The sequence below is a fragment of the Dermacentor albipictus genome, chromosome 1, assembly GCF_038994185.2.
Source record: "Dermacentor albipictus isolate Rhodes 1998 colony chromosome 1, USDA_Dalb.pri_finalv2, whole genome shotgun sequence".
Classification (NCBI taxonomy): Eukaryota; Metazoa; Arthropoda; class Arachnida; order Ixodida; family Ixodidae; genus Dermacentor; species Dermacentor albipictus.
The window spans coordinates 255,732,574-255,755,106 of NC_091821.1; the positions used below are offsets into that span (position 1 = coordinate 255,732,574).

Consider the following 22,533-nt stretch of genomic DNA (forward strand, 5'->3'; position numbering starts at 1 on the left):
CAGACCATCAAAGAACTTCGAAGCTTCGTGGGCCTATGCTCATATTTCCGGCGCTTTGTTCGAAATTTCGCATCGATCATGGCGCCATTGACTCAGCTTCTACGCGGTGACGCCGCCCTCTCCTGCTGGTCCCCTGCATGTGACTCCGCCTTTGCTACGCTGCGTCGTCTTCTCATCTCCCCACCTATTCTTCGCCATTTCGACCCGTCAGCTGCAACTGAAGTACATACAGATGCCAGCGGGGTCGGTCTCGGCGCCGTACTCGCCCAACGAAAGGAGGGCTACCCCGAATATGTAGTCGCCTATGCGAGTCGCACACTGACGAAGCCTGAGGCCAATTACAGCGTGACCGAAAAAGAGTGCTTGGCTTTAGTATGGGCACTTGGCAAGTTCCGACCATATCTGTACGGGCGCCCATTCGACTTGGTCACAGATCACCATGCGCTTTGTTGGCTCGCCAACTTGAAAGATCCCACTGGCCGCCTAGCCCGTTGGGCACTACGCATCCAGGAGTACGATATTCGCGTCGTCTACCGCAGTGGACGCACACACTCCGACGCAGATGCCTTGTCTCGTTCACCTTTACCTCCAGACTCGACCTGCGCAACAACTTCCGCACATTCCGTGTCATCTCTCGACATGGACTCCTTTGCAACCGCGCAACGTCGTGACCCGTGGGTCGCTTCTCTTTTCGACTATCTTTCTGGATCGTCGACCATCCCTGTATCCCGAACCCTCCGACGCCAAGCAGTTCATTTTGCCATTCGTGACCAGCTGCTGCACCGACGCAATTACATTCCTGGTGGTCGTCGGTGGCTTCTGGTGGTTCCCCGCAGCTTAAGGTCTCAAATATGTGCCGCTTTCCACAACGATCCGCAGTGTGGCCATGCCGGAGTCTTCAAGACGTACGAACGCATTCGCCACCGCTACTACTGGCGCGGCATGTACAATTTTGTACAGAAGTTTGTTCGGTGCTGTCTTGACTGTCAACGCCGCAAATCGCCGCCTTTACGCCCATCTGGTGCCTTGCAGCCGCTCCCGTGCCCTGCCACACCCTTCGATCGCGTCGGCATCGACCTATACGGCCCACTTCCTATGACACCAGACGGCAATCGGTGGATCGTCGTTGCTATTGATCATTTGACACGCTACGCCGAAACTGCTGCTTTACCAAGTGCTACAGCGCGGGATGTAGCCTCTTTCGTCCTACATCGCTTCGTGCTTCGACACGGCGCACCTCGGGAACTCCTCAGCGATCGCGGTCGCGCCTTCCTCTCCGAAGTCGTCGAAAGTGTGCTTTCGGAATGCCATATTATTCATCGGACAAGCACGGCATACCATCCACAGACTAACGGGCTCACAGAGCGATTTAACCGCACACTTGGTGATATGCTCTCTATGTACGTGGCGTCTGATCATGGTAACTGGGACCGCATCCTTCCATTCATCACGTTCGCGTACAACACCGCGATCCAGGCCACTACGGGATTTTCACCTTTCTTCCTCCTGTATGGCCGCGAGCCTATGCATACCATCGACACGCTCCTTCCATACCGTCCTGACGCCTCCGAGTGTCTACCTGTTTCCGACGTCGCCCGACACGCCGAAGAATGCCGCCAGCTAGCGCGCTCCTTTACGGCAGAGCAACAGCAGCGCCAGAAAGAAAACCGCCTCGACACGCATCCAAGCACGACCTACGCTCCAGGCGTTCTTGTGTGGTTGTCGGTCCCTTTCCAAACGCCGGGGCTTTCCTCGAAACTCGTCCCAAAATTCGAAGGGCCTTACCGAGTCTTGGCGCAAACATCCCCGGTGAATTTTCTCATTGAGCCCCTGTCACCACCTGAAGACTTGCGCCGGCGTGGACGTGACATTGTCCACGTCTCGCGTCTCAAGCCCTACCACGACCCTCTGCCTCCCGATTCTTAAGGCGCCAGGATGGCTCTTTTTGTCCGGGGGGAGATTGTGAAGAAGAAGACGCGCCTCGCGGCACAGCCGCATTGCCAACGCGCAGCTCGTCTCGGCTCGCGCTGTTGATTGCTGGCGTCCGTTTGGACAGTGCTTCGGGCTGCTTCGCCGTTCCCGGCTGCTGTGCCGTTACATTAGGAGCCGCCAATAAACCTTTTCTCAATATATATATATATATAAACACTCACGTAATTTCACTAGGTGTCGAAATGCCTGTGCTTTGGCAAAGGACATATTTGAAACGCAGCAAGTTCTCGGTAATGCCTTTTGTACGCTAATACCCGATGGGGCGAGACGAGGAGAACGCCAAGGAGATATTTTCAAGCTGCTTTCGTGGTAACCCAGAAGCTTACATTGTTTTTTCACAAGTCATGATTTTAGACTCTCTCTGAAGGTAACGAATGCTTTGTCTACTGAATGTACGCGTATTATGAAACGATTGGTGTTAAGAAGATTCGGTATTTGCTACTATAATAGTTCGCTGCAGTAGTGCTAGTTTTTGGCATTGAAGTGTACTAGAGCACCTAAACTTATGACCCGTAGGAATATCTGTACGAATGCAAATAAATAAGTGGTAGTTTGTTTTCATTTGGTGATCAGATAGGATTCTTTTAAATTTAATTGACGTTGGACTTAAGGCCATAGTCTTATGCCAAAGCATTACAGCTTTACGAGGCTGTTATATCGTAATTTCATAAGAAATGATATACAAGTACGCGCGATCAAGACCAAATAATTTGTATGTGAAAGAGAGCAAGCAATACTAGGAAGATTTCTGTGTTTAGGATAAATAAATAAATAAATAATGATTTACTTGTCTATTGCTTTACGATTGTAGGGAAGTACAGCAGGGACGGAGATGATTACAATAAATACGCAAGGACATCAAAAAACGAATACAGAAATCGAGAATGAATCAATTGCGGGGTTTGACGTGCCAAATCCACGATTTGATTATGAGGCACGCCGTGGTGGAGACTTGATTTTGATAACCAGGGGAACATTAACGTGCCCCCAATGCATGGCACACGGGCAGTTTTGCATTTCATCCTCAAGAAAATACGACCGTTGCGGCATGGATTTGATCCCGCGACCTCATGCTTAACAGTGCAGCATCATAGTCGCTAAGCCACCGCGGCGGGTAGATATTAGGAACAGAGCAATTCCGCTTAAAATAATTTTCGCTTAAAGTATGTTTGCATCACTTACAGCAACTATGGATGTGGAAAGTATGTCCTACTTCTTAGTGATTCAAAAATCAAGCAACGAACGGGCTGGTTTGTGCGACAACGTAGTCTATTGTTTATTTGAGAACAATGTAGAGAAGTGGTGTCCTAGCAACCACGCACCAAATTAAAAAAAAAGAAAAAGTCAACTAGGTTTTCAGCAGTCACTTGAAAAGGCGTCCAGGATTTTTGTCGTTCTTAGTACGTTTGCAATGATTAACTAACTTTTTAATTATTATATTTACAGCAGCTATGAACACCAGTTTCAGAACACGTTCGAGAACATAAATTTCAATCAGTTGCGGTGCGCTACGGCTCGCGTGTCTGTTTTTTTCCTCATTCGAAGAAAAGACTACAAAATAAAATTAAAGAAGAAAGTCAATCTGTGTGGGCGCCGCAGCAGTCCTGCTCTCAAACATGTAGCAATTAAACGAATTGTGTTCATGTGATGGACCCTTTCGAACATAAATGTGACATGTCGCCTTCCCTCGAGGTGGCTGCTACATTCAGCCCATATTTGTATGCCTAAATGCGGCGAATCGATAGCGTGCAGTGCGATTCTTTATAACTTGGCTTTTTGGCAGTCTGCTTTCTCAGAAATTGCGTTCAGTCGCGACGCTCGCCACTTCCGCGAAACGTCGCGGCCCTGCCGACATAAACGCCCTGTCTATACTGTAGATCTACACCCCGCCGCAGGCGTGGAGGGCGTTTGCGTCCTTCGTAGCAGCACTCGAGAACGGGGTAGTTGGTATTTTCACAGCAGCAAAGTTGAAGCGCGAAGGAAGAACCAGGGCGACGGTACGCACACGGACAGGCGTTTGTCCGTAACCGTCTTTCCGTCCCTGTTTTACAGCGAAGCTGTTTGTGGCTAGGATTCCGTGCGTTTTGTTCTGCGTGTTCAAAAACCGTGGGGCGATCCCGGAGATAGTGCAATACTGGGCTAACCCGCGGCGGAGGTGAAGCAGGCTTCAAGCACTCCGCCAACTTGCAAAAGTAAGTTTGATATTTTTGGGTATACGTAGAACCCGTATCAGATACTAGGCTGATAAGAACAGATACTACACTTTGACCCGCGTCGGTCATGTCTACGTTCGCACCTCCCTATCTTTGTCGGCGTTCCAAGCGCTTGCCTATCTACTTCCACTCTCCCGTGGTGGTGGTTCCGTCGAAACATCACGTGTGTCTAGTTCCCTGCGGCTCATCGGGGCGTCGCTCCCTTCGTCCACGCGAATGTATATAAAAATCGCGGTAAATGAGTTCGTACTTTTGTTCAAAATTTTTTGTCACATCTATGTCGTGTGCTACACAGCTTCGCTTGTCGTACACCTTCACAGAGTGGAATGGCTAATAATTTTTTTTCATCGTGCTTCAACTTCTTGAGTTTTGCAGCACGTTTGAGAACGCACTGCTGCGACCTGCAAGCGGGAAGCCGGTTCGTCTATTTTTACATTTCGCGGGCTTTTTACAAAAACGGATAAGAGTCAAGCAATAGGTAGGGCCCCACCCATAGTTAAAATTGATGGGTATATAGAAAAGTGGATTGATAGTGACTGAATTATTAAAAATTACTTAATTAGGAACAAAAAGAAGTGGCAGTTGCGCCAGACAAGCGAATCATGTTAGCAGAAGCAAGTTAGTAGACAGATATACGAAGTAAAAATAGTAGTTTTATCGGTCGTGTAAACTGGTAAACACTCGCTTAGTAAACATTACCAAGCATGATGTGAGCGCGCACAGGCAAACATGAACACATCACACTCGATGACCGCGGACACTCGCTGTCAAAACGCTGGCGTGAGGAAGCGCGGCAGCAGCAGCGAGCGAAGTGACCTTCGTGATGTTTGTCGCTTCAACGCAAAATTTGCGACGAGAACAAAGTGCGCACGAAACTACGAACCGTCTGCAGATCGCTTTCAAGATAGAGCGCGCGCGACCGCGCTAAGTATGTATGCAGTTGCTGCCGGAGTAGAACGCCATCCTCCCTCCCTCTCTTCCATCCCTGCACGGTCCTTCACGCGACGGAAGACGGCGCGTTTGCTCTCAGCATTCCTCGCTTGCGCGCGTCAGATTTATCCGCGATCGTCGGCTCCCCTCGCGCGCTTTCACTCGCACATACAGCGTACGACGCGCGGCGCGTGGCAACGGTGTTATCGCCCGCGGACTTCATACCGAAGCTCATGGCGATGGCGATGCCGACAGCAAAAATTGGCCTGGAGTGTCCATGTAACTGCTATCGCAACAAAAATAAATATTGGATGCTTCGTTAGGAATATGCTAACAACATAGAATTGATTCTAGAAGGCTTCGCAATTTTTTGAAAAATGATAGCTGGTACACCTTGTACCTGTATGATACATTATAAGTTAATTCCCCGTTTAGGTGTGGATTGTGAGAGTATATTAAGAGCATATATCGCACGAGCAATTTTTCCTGTGGGAAGTGCAGTGTTTGTTACAGTATATGCAAAGTGTTTCAGGTAACCTGAACCAAGGATTTAAAGAAAGTGGTTAAACGCAGATGAACGAAACCAAGGACATATGGTTTGCTGTCGTGTGGCGTTCTTTTGATTATTTCTTATATACCGCTTAATTAGTTAGTTAACTGAGATCAATTATGCGAAACTCTTAATTCACTTTAGGGCCAAGTGTGATATTTTTCTCTGTAGCGTCTCTTTAACCGTTTAGGCTCGTAAAGGAGATCGGATTCTTCCTTTCCGCAAGGAAGCACTACAAAGAAGCAAACACTCCTCGGTTATGCGTCGCCCAGCGTCGACGCCTTCGTCTGAAGGAGTGTCCGTGTGTCAGAGGTATAATACAGTATAAGAAAAGACATAAAGACAGGGCATTGATACACATCTGAACGAACAGAACAAGGCGAAAGACTTGTGCCACTGGAGTTTGACAAGGAGTTTGTGGGAAAAAAGGTGGGCTGCAGTCTTTGCAAACTCCCTAATCTGAAGCTACGAGGAAGTAACTGATGAAAAAAGACAAAAAAAAGACACTAGCTGAGTCTTGTTGAATTATGTCGCACAGAAGCCGTGCTGTGGAGGTTTAAACGATGAAAGGCCTTAGTAATATGGGAATGAGCAATGCGCTGTAATGTAACTCCCTGCCGCACTTAATGAAGGTACGTCACAACTTCTCTAGTTCTTCTATTCTAGGGAGAAGAAATGACAACTGTTGAACCGTCATTACTGTAAAGGTATCTGCGAGTTCCTACCCCTGACTAGTCGGAAAAACAGTAGTGCCTACACGTTTTCCCATGTTGCTTCGAACTCCATGTGCCGTCTTTGATATCTTTCGAACGAATCATCCACGTGAACTTCTAAAAGCATCAACCTCGTCGTGCTAACGGGTCTTCTGCGCAGGGAGCTCGTTTATTGATTATGACGAAACTAACACTTAAAGAGAAATGCTAAGATTAGGGTACTGAAAAATTTTCCTTCGAATACTATACGTACTCTTTGAGTGTCCTTTGCTGCCAACGATGCCTATGTGCTAGCGAAGCTGTAGCCGCAGCTGCACTTACAAGCCATTCATCTTCTCAGATTTGTGTCGTAGCATGACTGAAAAAAGTGTGCGTTCTGCCCAATAAAGCTCCCGTGACTACGTTTTCGACAAAAGTTGCATGGCTCCTAATGAGCACGAAAGCATCATATTCTACGTACAGTATACCGAACACTATGTGTGGCGCACAATTTATTGAAGTAAACTTCTCGTTTTACACAATTTGTCTGTTGTTTAGTTATCCGAAATGTAAGGACAAACATACCATTTCCTACACCCATGATGTCGGCTGCCGCATCAAGGCATTGCAAGTTGCTGGACACACACTAACATTGAATGTCCAGGTCTCGTCATTTGCATACCTCATATGTTATAAGCCACTGTACGTTTAAATCACGGAATACAGCCCTGATTGAGTATTGCGTGTGTAGTGGGTAACCTGCTATCGTGCCGACCTTCAATGTTAAAGCAGATCTGTTCTACGTACTACGTACCAATCTGTACTACGTACTTCGGCTGAAGGCCAGCTTAGGCTGCTAGATTTTCACGAGATTTTTTTCTCTTTTTCAGAGCCAATGTGAGGTGACTACCCAAGAAGCTGCGCTGGCCGACGAAATCATTAGCGCATCCCATCCGCGACGTTATCGGTAAGTCGCAATTGCCGGTGAGCCGTGTGTTTTATTACATTTGGCAGATATCCTCACGTGATGAGTAGCAGCTCACCAATAACCCCCAAAGTATGTAATCTATGTACTATGCCAATGCTCACGTATGGCTGGAAACCTACTAGCGAAAAGCATGAATGGAAATTGGGAACAGCACAACAATCAGTGGAAATGAAAATGATATAGGCTAACAGGAAGTCAAGGAAGGGCAAGACACGCAATTCGTATATGAACGAAGCGGTGGCCCTTAGAGTAGAAGATCCAATACCGGAAAGAAGAAAACGTAGCTGGTGGATAATCATATGGGGTGTTGAGATTAGGAAATTCGCCAGCATAGGGCATGTTAGGCAGGCGCAGGACAAGGGTGATCTGTAAGCAGCAGCAGGTCTTTTTCGAGGAGTCGCGCAATTACATCGCGTTGCAACCCTCGGGCATGATTAGCCCGTAAAGGCTTACAGTATAGATAAAAAAAAAACGCAGTTTCGCCCAATAGGCAAAACATTGACAGCGATAGCAGAGCGATGGTGGAAACGTGCGTAACAAACAACCGATTCGATGCGTATAAGCAGAGCGACAATGATGAATACGTAATATCTGCATGCCGCGAAGTGTGCTATGAGTTGAGTATGTCTGTCACAGCACCCCAATCTGTTCACGCATCTTGTTCACTCATGACGCACTGTTCGAGCATTGTAGTTAGGCCTTCGGCGGAATAAACTACCTACTGGACGCGGCTGAAGTAAAAGGTTTGAGCAAATGCCTATCATAAAAAGTTCTTGGCAGTGAAGCAAAAACAAAATGCGTGCGCAAAGGTGCATGTAGTTCCTCCTTGTTGGGCAATACAGTGTAGTGCCGAAGTACACGAAAGCCAGTGTTATCGCGAGCGGCGATTAAAAAAAAACGAGAAAGAAAAACACGACTTTCTCAGGAAACGGATGAAATACTGGGTCACCACTTGGCCCTAGAAAAGATACTGCTGACGCATTGCTTATTGCTGCGTAAATCTTGCGCCTATTTCGTGCCTGTCGTGAGCAAAGATTCCGCATCATGAGGGTAGCTATACGGGCTTCTTGGCATATATGGTACTTTCTACTTCGTTGTAGCACGGGCAGACCGACCGGACGCACAGAAAGGCACATAAGACAACACAAAGCGCTTTGTCTTGTGTGTCTTTCTGTGCGTGTGGTCGTTTTGCCTTCGCTACAACTAACTAGATTCTGTGCAAGTTTTTCACTTCTACAGTTATCCAGTCTTTGTTCTTGCGCCTCCCTGGCGTTCCGCTTCCTTGCGCGCTTGGTTGCATCCATAGCGTGACGCGCCTATGACAACGTCATATAGATACCGCCAACTCTCTTCGCTACATGCGGTGTACACCTCTTTGAGCCCCTGCCGTCATATATCACTTCACCGCGCGGCACCGTCGCTCGAACACTTTGCGCCGTTCTATTCATAGCAGCTGACGTCATGCTGCCCCCCCCCCCTCCCATCCAGCGCCGTGCCCACTACGAGGCACGCCATCGCATACTTCTCTGTGATATGTGCCATTAGTTGCTGCTATCGCTACGAGTCAACTTTAGAGGCTTACATGAGAACCTACAGGGATTTAGGTAAATGTGTGCGAGTTTTCAGCCGTATGCTTACATTCTTCTGTCCCGCAGCGATCGTTTACAAACCCCTAACATATATTGCTCGCCGAGCGCTTCAAATAAATTCAATAATTATTAAATTTCGTTTCAATAAACTGAGCGCACTTCTTAAAGAATATTGGATCTGTCCACACTACACACTAAATGTCTCTGCAAAGGTTCAGTACGCTACCCATAGGGCTCAGACTACAGCGAACCTTTGAAAATTCCAAACATGTATTTTATGCAAGGGGATCGCTGGGAACCTATGACAAAATTAGTCATTATTTGTGCGCTTCCTATTTACCTGAGGGCATAGAAAATGAAATTGTCCACAGCATACACCATATCTGTGCAAATTTTCACCTTAGTACTTCAATGCCTCAGAATCTAACAATTGTTCGAAATCGCTGAAGTTCCGCAGGCACGGCCGCACGCAAACGAGGCAGTTATGGCGCAACACCCACAGTAACATCTGGCGCAGGAAAACGCGTGCCAGATAATGCTGCGGGCCTACCTGTTTGCATCACAATTCACACGGGACCAAAATTTATGGGCATGTCCATATGAAGCAGCGAGCCGCTCGCTGCTTTCTATATGGTAGCACTGCTCATGAGACGGGGCTATAAGTAACGAGTGCTGTCTAGACCCGAGGAGGGATACCTCGCTACCACCAGGAGTCAGTGGATGGATCACTTGACGTAGTTCTACGCTTTCGACTAAAGGCCTAACGGCTTTTCGACTTATCACTAATGGCGCATTTCACTGGTTGCTTTGGAGGATTCTAGAACACTCTGGTGGCGTGCTTTACATTGGGGTGGCTGATATGGAGCGCTCGGAGCACATTCAAGTGGTTTATTCAGAGCGCCGCGCTCCATCTCACAGCGCTCGGAGGCGCTCTCAGCTTCGAGCTGGGAGTAGCTCGAAGCTGTCCGATTTCTCGTCGCTTGTGGCTTGTCCGATTTCTCGGGTAGCAGCTGAACATTCGGCTCGGGCAGGCCTTGTCTGGCTCCAGTCCCACGAGTTCTCGGCATCACTGCAATTTTAAGTGGAGTGGGGTAGGAACCGCTCGAATCTAACATAATACTCACTGAACCACCGTCAAGCTGACGCATGCAGGGACTGAGAGTGGTTGACACGATTGAGTAAATTCTCGATTGAGCGGGTCCTTGAATATGCACACCGTCGCGTATATCATATATACAAGGCTGAACTGAACACTGTATTTAATCGAAAGCTTAAATCCACGTGCAAGTTTAACACGGGAACACCTTTGTACAGTCACTCGCACGTCGTTACATTCTAGGGAGAGTACCATGCACTTGTAGCAGTACATCTCCTTAGACGCGTGGTTTTGTTCGTATTTGTACATGTGTCAAACGATATTGTGCATTGTACAGCTGGCACCCGCCGTGGTTGCTCAGTGGCTATGGTGTTAGGCTGCTGAGCACGAGGTCGCGGGATCGAATCCCGGCCACGGCGGCCGCATTTCGATGGGGGCGAAATGCGAAAACACCCTTGTACTTAGATTTAGGTGCACGTTAAAGAACCCCAGGTGGTCGAAATTTCCGGAGTCCTCCACTACGGCGTGCCTCATAATCAGAAAGTGGTTTTGGCACGTAAAACCCCATAATTTAATTTTAATTGTACAGCTGGAAGCCAAACCAGATGTAGCAAACTCTAGATAGCCTTGAGAAAGAAACGTTTGGGCCCACCTCCTCGAAAGGTTATAGGAGAAATTAAGGGTATAGATGAAAATGGCACGGTGAAGATCGGTCCGGGAATATCCGCGAAACGGAGATGAGGAAGTTACTTTTGCTAGAAGCGAAGCGGGTCTCGTACGCTGTTGAACATGTGAAAAATATGTGAACGCTAAATGATGCTCTTAGCGAAGGCATTAGTGAATGCGGACGCTACGCGAAAGTGAGGAAGGCAAATGGCAGAGCTTCCACCCTCTTACTCTCTTTCGCTTCGCACCGGTTTATATTCAGCTTTCTTTCTACGCTGGTAGAATGATAGGCCACCGTAACCTATAAACGTATGTAATAACATACGAGCTCTTCTAGGCTGGCTTCGGCCTGCCGCATTATTGTTCTTATTCGACCGTCACGTTTACCGGCTGCATACATCGTACCATCGTAACGTCGTGCATTATAGCGCTCGCTACATGCCTCCAGTACTGAAAACGGCACGAAACACATAAGTATAGCGGCCATGAGCTACTTCAAGAAGCTACATACGACGTCAATTTGACAAAGGGCCGTCATTTCGCCTAAAAAGCGTTGCTCATTTTCACACGTGCGGGGTACTTTAGGCGCCGCCACCCTGTTCAAAGGCCTGGAAACGTAAGATATGGTGCACGTTGCATATTGCATCACGCAGATCAATGAAGGTAAAGCTACTGGAAGGGATACATTTGCATGCATCATATTGAAAATCCGGTCTACGGAACGAATCATGACTTCCCTTACATGCTGAGGAGGAAAACGCCATTTTCTCGCCTCGCCGTATTGCCTTTTCTGCAGGAAGTTGGTGCGCCTTTGCCAGACTTTATGCATACGAGGTCTGATACACATCCATGCAATGTCTCCCAGCTTTTACTTAGACCCACTGTACTGGCACACTGTAGTTCACATATTACAGTACGAGCGCCCAAAATTGTAACCGAGTCTGGGCCGGAAATATTGCCAGTGAATTAAATAATAGTGCGTACGATGGAACCTTTTTTTCTTCTGCCATTAGCCGGTTTTAATATGGCGCACGATAAAGACTTGAGTATACGCTATATTAATTCTATGGAGTCTCAAAACCGTTCTCTCAGCACCGCGAACTCCTGGGCTTCCGACAATATTCCCTTCGAAGCAAGGCATTCAGATACAGTACTTTTCCTATATGGCTACAGCGACACTGTGCTTTATTATCAGTAAAGCTAACGAAAAAAAAATATAAAGGGGATAACTTCGCATCCCTACATGAAAGTAGCAGAAAGCTGTAAAGGAATCCTAATGTCCACAGTCTTTACCATAGCAACATTGCGTTTGCTCGAGCCCATATTCTTCCCGCTCCTCACATCTCGACTAGCGCAGACCACGTCCATAAAGTAAAAGCTATATTCGCCAGGGCTAACGCTTATCAAAATTCGCCTCTGGTTTTATATATTGCCAAAGGGAACCCACTACATTCAAGGACTAAGGCTTATCAAAATTCGCGTCTGGTTTTACCTATTGCCGAATGGAACTTCCTACCTTCAAGGACTAACGCTGATCAAAATTCGCCTCTGGTTTTATGTATTGCCGAATGGAATTCACTACCTTCAAGGACTAACGCTTATCCAAATTCGCCACTGGGTTTATCTATTGCCGAATGGAACTCACTACCTTCAAACATTGTCTCGCTTACGGAATCATCATTTTATGTAGCCCTGTTAACCTTCTTAGAGTGTATCAACCTGTCGGGACCCGTATATATGCTTGAATATTTAACAGTGTTTTCATCTGCTTAGTATTGTATACCATTCCTTCCGTTTCATGTGATATGTACTGTAGGCTGTTTACCTAATTCATCTTTCGATTGTATTCTTAAACTCATGTTCTGATGGAGTCTGGTCGTGGCCATCGCGTTTTGAGTTCGTTTGCGTTTTTCCCACTGCCAGATATTGTATAAACTCAATTTCACTTTACTTTCTTTCTTTCCTTTCTTTTTCTCTTTTTTTTCTTTGTTTCTGTTCGACGCTTTGATCATGTGTTTTTAAACTTTTTTTTTATTCTACCTAACGTCTTCCTATAGTATTTACAATGTACACACTGCACTTACGCTAGACCTTTTCCACCCCCCCCCCACCCTATGTAATGTCCTAACGGGCCCTTAGGGTACTCAAATAAATAAATAAATAAATAAATAAATAAATAAATAAATAAATAAATAAATAAATAAATAAATAATCATGTGCTCTTCAGAAAGGAAGCTTCGCACTTGATGGAACTTTCCACAAGACTCATTTGCCTATCCACAAGGCAAATGAAGCATTATGACGTTAGGCTTTCGATGTGCTATACTCCAGAGGAGTGACTGCGCCACGTATGCGCAGAAATGGCTGTCTCAGTGGAAAAGTGCCGAATAAGGGGTTTAACGTCCCAAAGGCTGTTACAGACGTGGTAGCGGGGGCTCCTCATTTGTTCTGACCGCCTGGGGGGTGGGTGGGGGGTGGGGGGGAGAGTGTTTCTAACGCACAGTCAACCGCAAAATTTTACGGACCACGGCATCTGAGAAAAAGCTGAATACCTTCATAGCGTGACAACGAAGCGTGGTATTCGCATTTCCAACCTCTACTACGTAGGGTGTTTCAGGTAACTCGAACCAATGATTTAAAAAAAAAAAAGAGGTTAGGCACAGCTGAATGAAACTAACGGAACATGGTTTGCCGTCATGTGGCGCTCCTTAGAGTATATTTTATATTACGCTTCATTAGTGAACTAAAATCAATTATGGAAACTTTTTGATATTCACTTTGTTGGCAAGTGCTATTCATTGCGTTGCAGACGGGGCTTCAGAAACGACCGATCCAATTCTTTTGTGGGAACATACATGCTGCCGTTGCATTCTCCCCGCCCTCCCACTCCCCTCGGAATGTGGCCAACGCTACCGACAATCAAACCCCCGAATTGGGGCGCGATCGGATATATTTTGTTCGATCTAGGAGCCGTAGGCCGATCCCACCGCTGCCATCCAGATGTAAGATTTGTCGGACGATCCAACTGCTGTTACCAGTTGTAGGAGTTGTCGGACGACCTCGCCGCTGCCACCATTTTTAAGGGTTGAAGGTCCTAGAGAGGAACTTGGGAGGAACTTGGCGTACAGGGTTTATTTACAGTATTTACATTTTAAGCAAGAGATACATTTGACAGTCTAGCGCGGCTCCCCAAATGGAGCACGCAAAACGAAGCATACAGCATCCGAGCACACAGCTCACGAGTACATTGACGAGCACAGAGCACGACGACGAGCACGAGAACACTTTAGCAGCCGACAACCAGCTGCTTATAAACACTCCGTTCGACGTCATCGTTCGACGTGATCATAGACGAGTCCGCCTTTTTGGAGGAGGAGGGATCACACACACACGTGCGCACTTTCACTGCGCCCCCCCCCCCCCCTCCGAGGGCAGACGACCTTCGCAGCACTCGGAGCTGACCTTCGCAACGCGGCCGTCGTGGTGTCCATTGTCTTGCGTCCCCGTAGCCAGGTGGTCACGACCGTGCTGACCCCCGCAGCGTGGCCGCCGGTTGTCCCTTGTCCGGCGCCTCTAAATTCCAGAGCTGCCTTTCTCCTGTAGTCGCCGATTCCCCGAACGAGGCGCATGGTGGATTAACGCCGCCGTAGTCAAGTTCTCCAAAGGAAGTTCATGGTTGGTTAGCGCTGTCGTTCTCGCTGGTTCTCTGAAGGGCGCCACCACCGCGGATCGATCGACGCACCTGCAGCGGGCTGAGATAGTTTTGCAGAGCAGTACCCCTGCACGCCGGTCCTAACACTAGGTGGTGTCGCGCACAGCGAGAAGAAAAAAGAAAAAGAAACGACGGGAACAGTGGCGCACTTTTCAAGAGGCAGCGACAACATTCCAGTGGCTCGCTGGCACCGATGATGGGGTCGATTTCTCTGTACAATGAACGAATTATTTGTTTCGAGAAACAAAAACGACGCCGGAATTCACTTTCTGCCATTTCTTCAAACGCGTTTCGAACCGCCACCCGCTCTCCTCCTTCCTCTAGAAACGCCAGCGCAACAACCTAAGTTCCCAACGGAAGCGCCATTTTCTCGAATTAAACTATGGATTGGATCCAAACGTGTCATGCCGCAGCCGCCGGTTGGATCCAATCCAATCCAACAGACGCGCCATGCGAAGCCGGTTGATCGCTCCAGACTTCCCAGCTCCCGTCGGGTTCGGCGCCTAGCAGACGAAATGCTCGGTGGGAGGATGATTGACAGGAGCGTGTCGTCATTTCGACGTCACCAAAAACGTGGTCGCGCCCCGCGGCTGGCGACGTCGGCGCGGAGTAGGCCAATCGCGCGCGCCGGTAACCGAACGAACTCGCCGAACAACCATCTCCGATCGCACCCCTAGTGCTCAGCAGCATATTACTATTAGAGAGACTGAGCCACCGCGGGGTGCTGGTGGCAGTGTCTGCCTCGCCAGTCTGACAGGAGGACATTCGCTGGCAAATGTTCACTTTACAGATTTGCGCTTCCTGCGTGGATCACATAAGCACTAGTTGAAGTGTTTCTGAAATTCGCTTTTTACAGATGCGTGCAACGTTTGTTCAGCTCACCCGTTGCCGTCCGCGCTTCTCGTAACGCGTGATTAATAATAACCATCGCGAATTGAAAGGACGCCAGCTGCAGCTTCAGCCTCTTGTGTCGGCGGCTGCATTAGTAGCTTTAGGATTTCATGTGACTTGTAATTAGAACTGTGAAATCGTCTTACATGTAGGCCTCACGAATGTTTTCATGTGCGTGATTGTGACGACCTCTCATGCATTTCAGGAACGTAATGGTTGCACGTCCCACGGTAAATTTTTTTATGCAATCGATGTCTTCTATTACAGACGTAATCATCGCTCTTTACACTATGAGAGCTTTGCTCACTGCGGCTCACTGAACGCGAACTTAAAACGCTTTTTCATTCCATTGTGCGTAACCTGGGCATTTATGCGGGTTTGTCTTTGGCCTTTTCTCACAGGGTTAATCACGCTCTGCAAAACAGCAGAGTCTTCTCCCACGCCTTCATGTGTGCCAACAGCACCGAAATGAACCCGAAGAAAAAGTGCAAAGTCTGGTGAATCGCTTCGAAGACGCTACTCTTTCCTTCAAATGCTGAAAGTTTGTGCTTTGAAAACAGTGAACTGTCGAAGGCAGACATGGTGACAGAAGCGGCCATGTTGTTCAAACTTTTGTGCACAGACTTGCGCATTTTTTTTCTTCGCTTGAGATTGCCTCTTTTTCTTTTTTTTAACGCTAAAGAAGCCTACTTCTTCTGTGGTGTGATGTTTTGTATTTATTGGTGCTAGAAAAAAAAATGGAGAGCAAAGTGCTCCACTGACTTCACCTTGACGTTGTCCGCATAGTGTGCGCGCTCCGAGCATGCGTTTTCCGAGTATGCGCATAGTATGCACACGAGTCAAAATGAGTTCATGTGTTCTACACCAACAGTCGAAACTGTTGGTTCACTTCGTGTTGTCAGCTCCTTCTTTCGTGAGCTGGTACAATGGCCTGTATTTTATTTATCTGATGGGCCAAGGCCTTTAAGAAGAGGCTCTTGCAGGAAATGAGAAAGCTAGACTGCTGGGGTGTGTCACACAACAGGAGCAAGAATTGACACCAGGTATCGTACACACCTCGGTGTTATCATCTTTGTCTATCAACTTAGAGAAAGGGAGGGAGAGGGAAAACCATAGATAATTCTAAGTGATGTCTATAGTGACTAATTCTCATCCCTTTTCAAGTGCTTTTCACTAAATGTGGTGTGAACTAAAAAAACAATTGCTGCAGAAGCTTGAGCAAGTTCGTTCTCATTGAACCGATTGGTGACTAGCTGAGCGTTCACTGTCCAGCGGCGGTTCACTGCAACCGATCTCTACCATCACAGATCGTTTGCGTGGAGTTTTGGAAATAAACCTATCTCGCACGTAACAGTAATTTTTTCGCTGCCTCCAAGGTTTATTTCACGTAACGTGAAACATTCCGCGACGAAAGTTGTCGTTTAACATGGGTGGGGTTATTATTGTTAGCCTCGACAAGAAAGCGTGCCAGATATAAGAGCGGGACCAGAATATTAGATGGTCGCTTGTGCTGTAAGATAATATTCTGAGAGAGATTAGGAGGGAGACCTTAATAAAGGAATGGGCGCGGTGCAAATATCTCGCATGGGGCAGACGCCTAAGCTTTAGATGGGATAAAGAGGTGGGTATATAGAGCTCGAACGCGACTAGCAGCGCGGTATAACGATGGGGTCTGCACTCACCACTGCGCCGAGTTAAAGGCATGAAAGCAGGAAAACACGAATTCCTACCAATCTGGTCAGCTTTCTGTCGTACGTTCGTTCATGACATAGCGTCCGCCTACGAGCCGCAGATACAGGCGCCAGGTGTTTCATGTACTCAAGCCCGACTTTGAGAATGCCTCTCTGGTGTTTGCGTTGGTTGTATTTATGCCAGCGGAGTGGTAGCACTTAAGATCTCTTTCCTCTCTTCTTTGAAGAAGGCTTGCTCGCAGGTAAGGTTGCCTATTTTCTTACCTTTCTGGCGGTGTTTGCGTATAGGCGTGGCAGAAATATTGATCCTGTGCCGTATGTCATTTGTCTATACACAGCCTATCCTGAGACGTAATAACAAGAAAGTTTGCTTTCACGAGGAAGTGCAGTGTAAGCATGCAGTCTTTTGAAGGCATGGCCTCTTCATGGCTATACGATTATCTTGGTGCTGTGATATATGTTCCTTGATGAGACGTATTGCAGCGTTAAGTGGCGCGAAGCCTTGGCAGATGGGGTTTTCTTCTTGGTGGACATTCTTGACAATGTGTTAGCATTTTTCGAGGTGAGTTGGAATCCAGACGCGCTTCATGCCAGCACCCATTTTCTGTAGTTCCACGAGACGCCAAGCCAAGGATTTTAGTGGAATGCCTTTTTTTTTCTGAGTTTTGTAGATAGTGGAGGGCTTCTTTGGGGTCTGTAATATGACTGGAGGCGGAATCTTTCCAATTTCTTCTAAGGTTTCTATGCAAGGTAGATTGGGTTGGGTTGACAAGCAGCGGTATGCGCTAGGCAAAAACGCGCGCTACCCCGTGCCATACATGGTCTGGCATTGCATGGGGGTAGCGATCCATTTGTGAAGAGAGGAGCTTGCCGACTAGTTCTTTAATATGTTGTAGCGCTTCCGTTTGGAGTGCTTTAAGGGATGCATTCTGCTTACTTTGAGTACTTGGCAGTTCTATCTGTACTTAAGGTCTCTTGAGATGAAGGCGCGACATCGTCGGGCTTCGATATCGTCGGGCTGTGAAGAGGTCATTAAAGAGATCGACTGCTCGTAACTTGAGTGCTCGTGTGAGCGATTGACTTATCATCAGCTATGCGAAGACGGGCTATGTGACGAAAGCCTTGAAGTTCGTTGGCCTTAAAGTTTGAAGAAGGTGGTGTAGGACCTGGCACCTCCCTCTAGCGCGGACAAGCCTTACTCAACGCTCAATGGCTGCTGAGATTGACACGCTGTTTTGCTTTGGGGTCCTCTTATAACGAGACATTCAGTTCCGATTATCCATATAGCGCATACTTGAGAAATAAAGTAAATGTGCCCACTTCACCCTGCTCCACTGGGGGCGCGTTTTGCAAGATTTCAAGCTGTTGAAAGCTGTTGAAAGCGGTCTTCATGCGCAAAGTCATCAACAAACAAAGGAGCGAAAACCAAGTTCGAGTGGTATAACTAAGCCTGAAGACTCTGGGCTTTTGGGGTAACCGAAATAGAAAAGGTTAGAAGGAAACCATTACGCTTTGACGCAAAGAATGGTAGAGTGAATGCGACAATTCGGTGATTTTCAACAGCCTATCATTAAGCTTTAGGCTTGAAAGAAAAGCCGACACTTTGTCCAGTAATCATCTTTAACTTCAAAACATTGTAAAGCACCATTCCAGGTGTCGGTAGAATATATCATTTTAACTTTGAACGGTTTATAGAACGGCCCCCCGCTCCTTAAATATAAAATGAAAGAAACTAGATATTATTTTTTTCCGCAGGCTTGCACTTCACAGAATGCCAACAGGAGCACTTAACGTGGTCATTAGCCCTTGTTGATATTATGGATGGGAAAGCAGAAAATGACCCATTGAGCGAAAAAGCCGTCGACAATAGCAGCGAAACGCCACCTAGATTCCCATTGGCTGATGCGTCACGTCACGTGCGCGCCTCGACGGAGCAGAGTGGGCGAAATGGCACACTTGCTGCAGCGCTAGGTGTTGCGTGAAGGGAGAGGGCATTGCCACGTCACTGTCACTTTTGAAAGCCTCTGTTAACCGCACGGTATTTGACGGCGCAAGCTCTCGCCTGCGTTCTAATTTCGCCCCGGTAATCGCAGTAAGGAAATTAATGAATAAAAAAACAGACTGAATTCGAAAGGAAACATGTTGGTGGTAATGAGTTTCAAACCTATGACACCGCGTTGAGAGGCCGTGTGCCTTATCCTACTCTACTTTATGACATCATGCTACTCGGACGGAAATTCCCATTGCCAAGTCCGGCGTGACGAAAGCGGTGACGTCAAAGTCACCGCGCCTTACTGGGAAGCGTCCTCATTATATTTTATGGCAGTCGGGTAAGGTAGCATGATGTCACCGATCGAAGTGAACCGGCGTTGTGCCATCTATGAGGCGTTGGCCAAGCGTCTCAACGCGCTCGATCGCCCGCGAGGAGTTAATATCTCGAGGGACCGCTCAACAGCGTTGAATAGGACAATAATAATTTCGCATTCACAACTCATAAGTGCTTAGGTGTGGTCGTTTCTTTTTTCTTTTATTTTTGAAGGGAGTTTTTTGTTGAAGGCATGCCGTAGTGGGGGACTCCGCAAACTTAGGCCACCTGCGGTTATTTAACGTGTACCTAAAATGTACCTAAAGTGTACCTAAGTACACGGGTGTTCTCGCATTTCGCCCCGATCGAAATGCGGCCGCCGTGGCCGGGATTCGATTCCACTATCTCGTGCTCAGCAGCCCACCACCATAGCCACTGAGCAACCACGGCGGGTTGCGCAGGACTTGACTGGTCCGTGGACGCTACTCGAGACCCAGTCAAGCTCTGTGGAGTATTTGCTCTTAACCCCCGTCTGAGAGATTGTTGTAAGCTAGAGAGACTTTGACGATACGTGACGGAAAGCTCAGTTTCTTTCTTTCTGTCTTTCTTTCTTTTTTCCGATATAAAAGATGGCAAATTTCTTCTTCAATATCATTCTGAAATATCATATAGACCCGTGGACTTGGTTATATTTTACGGGTGAGCGCTTTTCACCGTCTAACGAGTGTTATCGCTCTTCGCGGGACGCGCCCGCATGTATCGGAAGTTTCTCGAATGCTATCGGTTGTTCTGTCGTTCTGTTTTCACCGAAGCTTGTGTAATCTGATTTCGTGTGCGACGCGAATTGTGTAGAACTTCTGGGAAGGCACGCGGGCACCACTTATTACTCCGGAACCCTCGCTGACTCATGTATAAAAGCCGACGCGCTTGACCAGCAGATTTCGACATAGCCGACCGTGTTCGTCGCTATTGCAGTGCTTTGAGTGTAACTTGCATTTGTGGGTGCAAGTTCGCGCAGTAAAAAGTTTGTTTCGTCATTCACAGTTTTACAGCTATATTATTCACCGTCACTACTACGTGACATCTGGTGGAGGTGCTAGTGCGTTCATGTATCGAACGCCCCGCAACGCTGTGAGCCAAGCCCGAGCCACGAAGACAACACCAACGTCGCCAAGGACCAGCCAGCTAGCCGCAGGGTGCAAGGACTATGCTTGCCTGAGAAGACTAGGAAGTGCACGGCCACGACAGCAGCTACAATGAGAGCCCCAGTATCGCCAACCCCGATCGTGCTGCAGCAGCCCAGGGAGCCGCAGACGTTCTGCGGTTCAACATTCGAGGACCCGGAAAGCTGGCTGAAGACGTATTAGAGGGTAGCTACGTTTAACAGCTGGAACAGCGATGACAAGCTGCGACATGTCTATTTCACATTGGAAGACACCGCCAGGACGTGGTTCGAGATTCGAGAAGACACCTTAACGACGTGGGACCTGTTCCGAAGCAGCTTCCTGCTTACATTCACAAGTGTCGTACGCAGAGAGCGAGCCCAAACTCTACTAGAAACCCGAGTGCAGCTGCCCAATGAGACCATCGCGATCTTCGCGGAGGAGATGAGCCGTCTATTCCGCCACGCCGACCCGGAACTGTCCCACAAGAAAGTCTTCTTACTCATGCGTGGTGTGAAGGAGGAACTGTGAAGGAGGAGCATGTTGCATAATTCATTTAGTTAATTACCTATTTCATTTAATTTCATTTATTATTCCTCAAGGCCTGTCAAGGCTTTACAGAGGGAAGTGGGTTACAGGTAATATCAGCTATTACATTATAAAAACAATACAACATAAAAAGTACAATTTTTTAAATAATTCGGTAGGAATACAATGAGTAGGGAAAAAAAGCTATTAGAACAAATACAAGATATGCAGGTACATGAAACCGCCATCTAGTAAGTAATTTTGTCTAAGGCATCACGAAGCAAGGAATTATTGCTGATGGATACAATGTTTGCGGGAAAGTGATCCAACTCTAGTGACGCCCGAGGTACGAATGACTGGGAAAATGTATTTGTACTGCAAGAAGGAACGTGAAATTTGTACGAAAGATCGATGCGACGGGATACGTAGAGGGGAGTATGAATGAATACATCATGCAGGTGTTGCTTGGTGAAAGATTTTCTGAGATAATGATAAACGGGAGACTTTACGTCGAGCTGCAAGAGTTGGATGTGAAAGACTAGTTTTCATGGCTGTTACGCTGGCAGTTCTAATTCGAAAGAGTAAACCGAGCAGCGTTATTCTGAACTAATTCTAATGTGTTAATGAAGTTTATGTTATTAGGGTCCCAGAATACTTCTAATTTCTAGCGTATTAATGTTTTATAAAGCAACAATTTCAAAAAGTCTGGAGCCTTAAAAAAGTTTCGCCTTAAGTAACCAAGAGCGTGCTTAGCATTGTTCACTACATTATTAATGTAGGTTACCCAGATAAGGTTGAATGTGATATGAATTCCTAAGTGCTCACCTGTTCTAAAGGAAGGTTATTTATGATGTATACCTGAGAGGAGTTAGGCGTCCTAGATACACGCATAGCTTTACACTTGTTAACATTTAATTCAATTAACCATATACTGCATCAATTAGATATATCTAGGTCGGATTGAAGACGTTTAGTATTACAATCTGCAGTAATTTCTCTAAAAATAGCACAATCATCAGCGAAGCGATGAATGTTAGAATCAACTTGCGATGGAAGGTCGTTAATATAGATTAAGGGCAAAAAGGGACCGAGAACCGATCCTTGGTGCACGTCGGAGGCAACAGAGCACATCGGTGAATTGTAGCAGTTAGCAGTAACGTGTTGTGAGCGATTAGCTAGAAAACATTCGAGCCATCTTAAAAGGTTAGCATCAATATTCAAAGGGGTTAGTTTGTGCATAAGAAGTTTGTGACAGACTTTATCAAATGCTTTTGACAAGTTTAAAAAAAATTCAGTCAGAGCATGATGAGCGATCAAGAATTTGATGCAACTGATCAGTGAAAGACCCGAGTTGAGTCTCGCATGAGTATGATTTCCTAAAGCCATGTTGTGCAGGTGAAAAAAATGTGTTATCTTCAAGAAAGTCGACGAAGTTTTTGCATACAATGTGTTCTAGTAGTTTGCAGCACGTGATATGGTAAGTGAGATCGGGCGATAGTTAGTTGCTAAGTTTTTGTTACTAGATTT

At 47.0% G+C, this 22,533-nt stretch overlaps 1 protein-coding gene and 1 pseudogene across 1 annotated transcript in view; one reads left to right on the plus strand and one right to left on the minus strand.

The window, feature by feature from the left end:
* The window catches only part of LOC135901678 (mucin-22-like), a 96,542-nt gene extending 80,457 nt beyond the window's left edge, over window positions 1–16,085 (plus strand). Inside the window, exons 22-23 of the mRNA XM_065431522.1 lie at window positions 7,268–7,344; window positions 15,721–16,085. Coding sequence (XP_065287594.1) covers window positions 7,268–7,344; window positions 15,721–15,820 — 177 coding nt within the window. The 3' untranslated portion in view covers window positions 15,821–16,085. The remainder of the gene's footprint in view (window positions 1–7,267; window positions 7,345–15,720) is intronic.
* On the minus strand, window positions 4,094–4,274 carry LOC135901821 (U2 spliceosomal RNA; annotated as a pseudogene).
* Window positions 16,086–22,533: the final 6,448 nt, after the last annotated feature.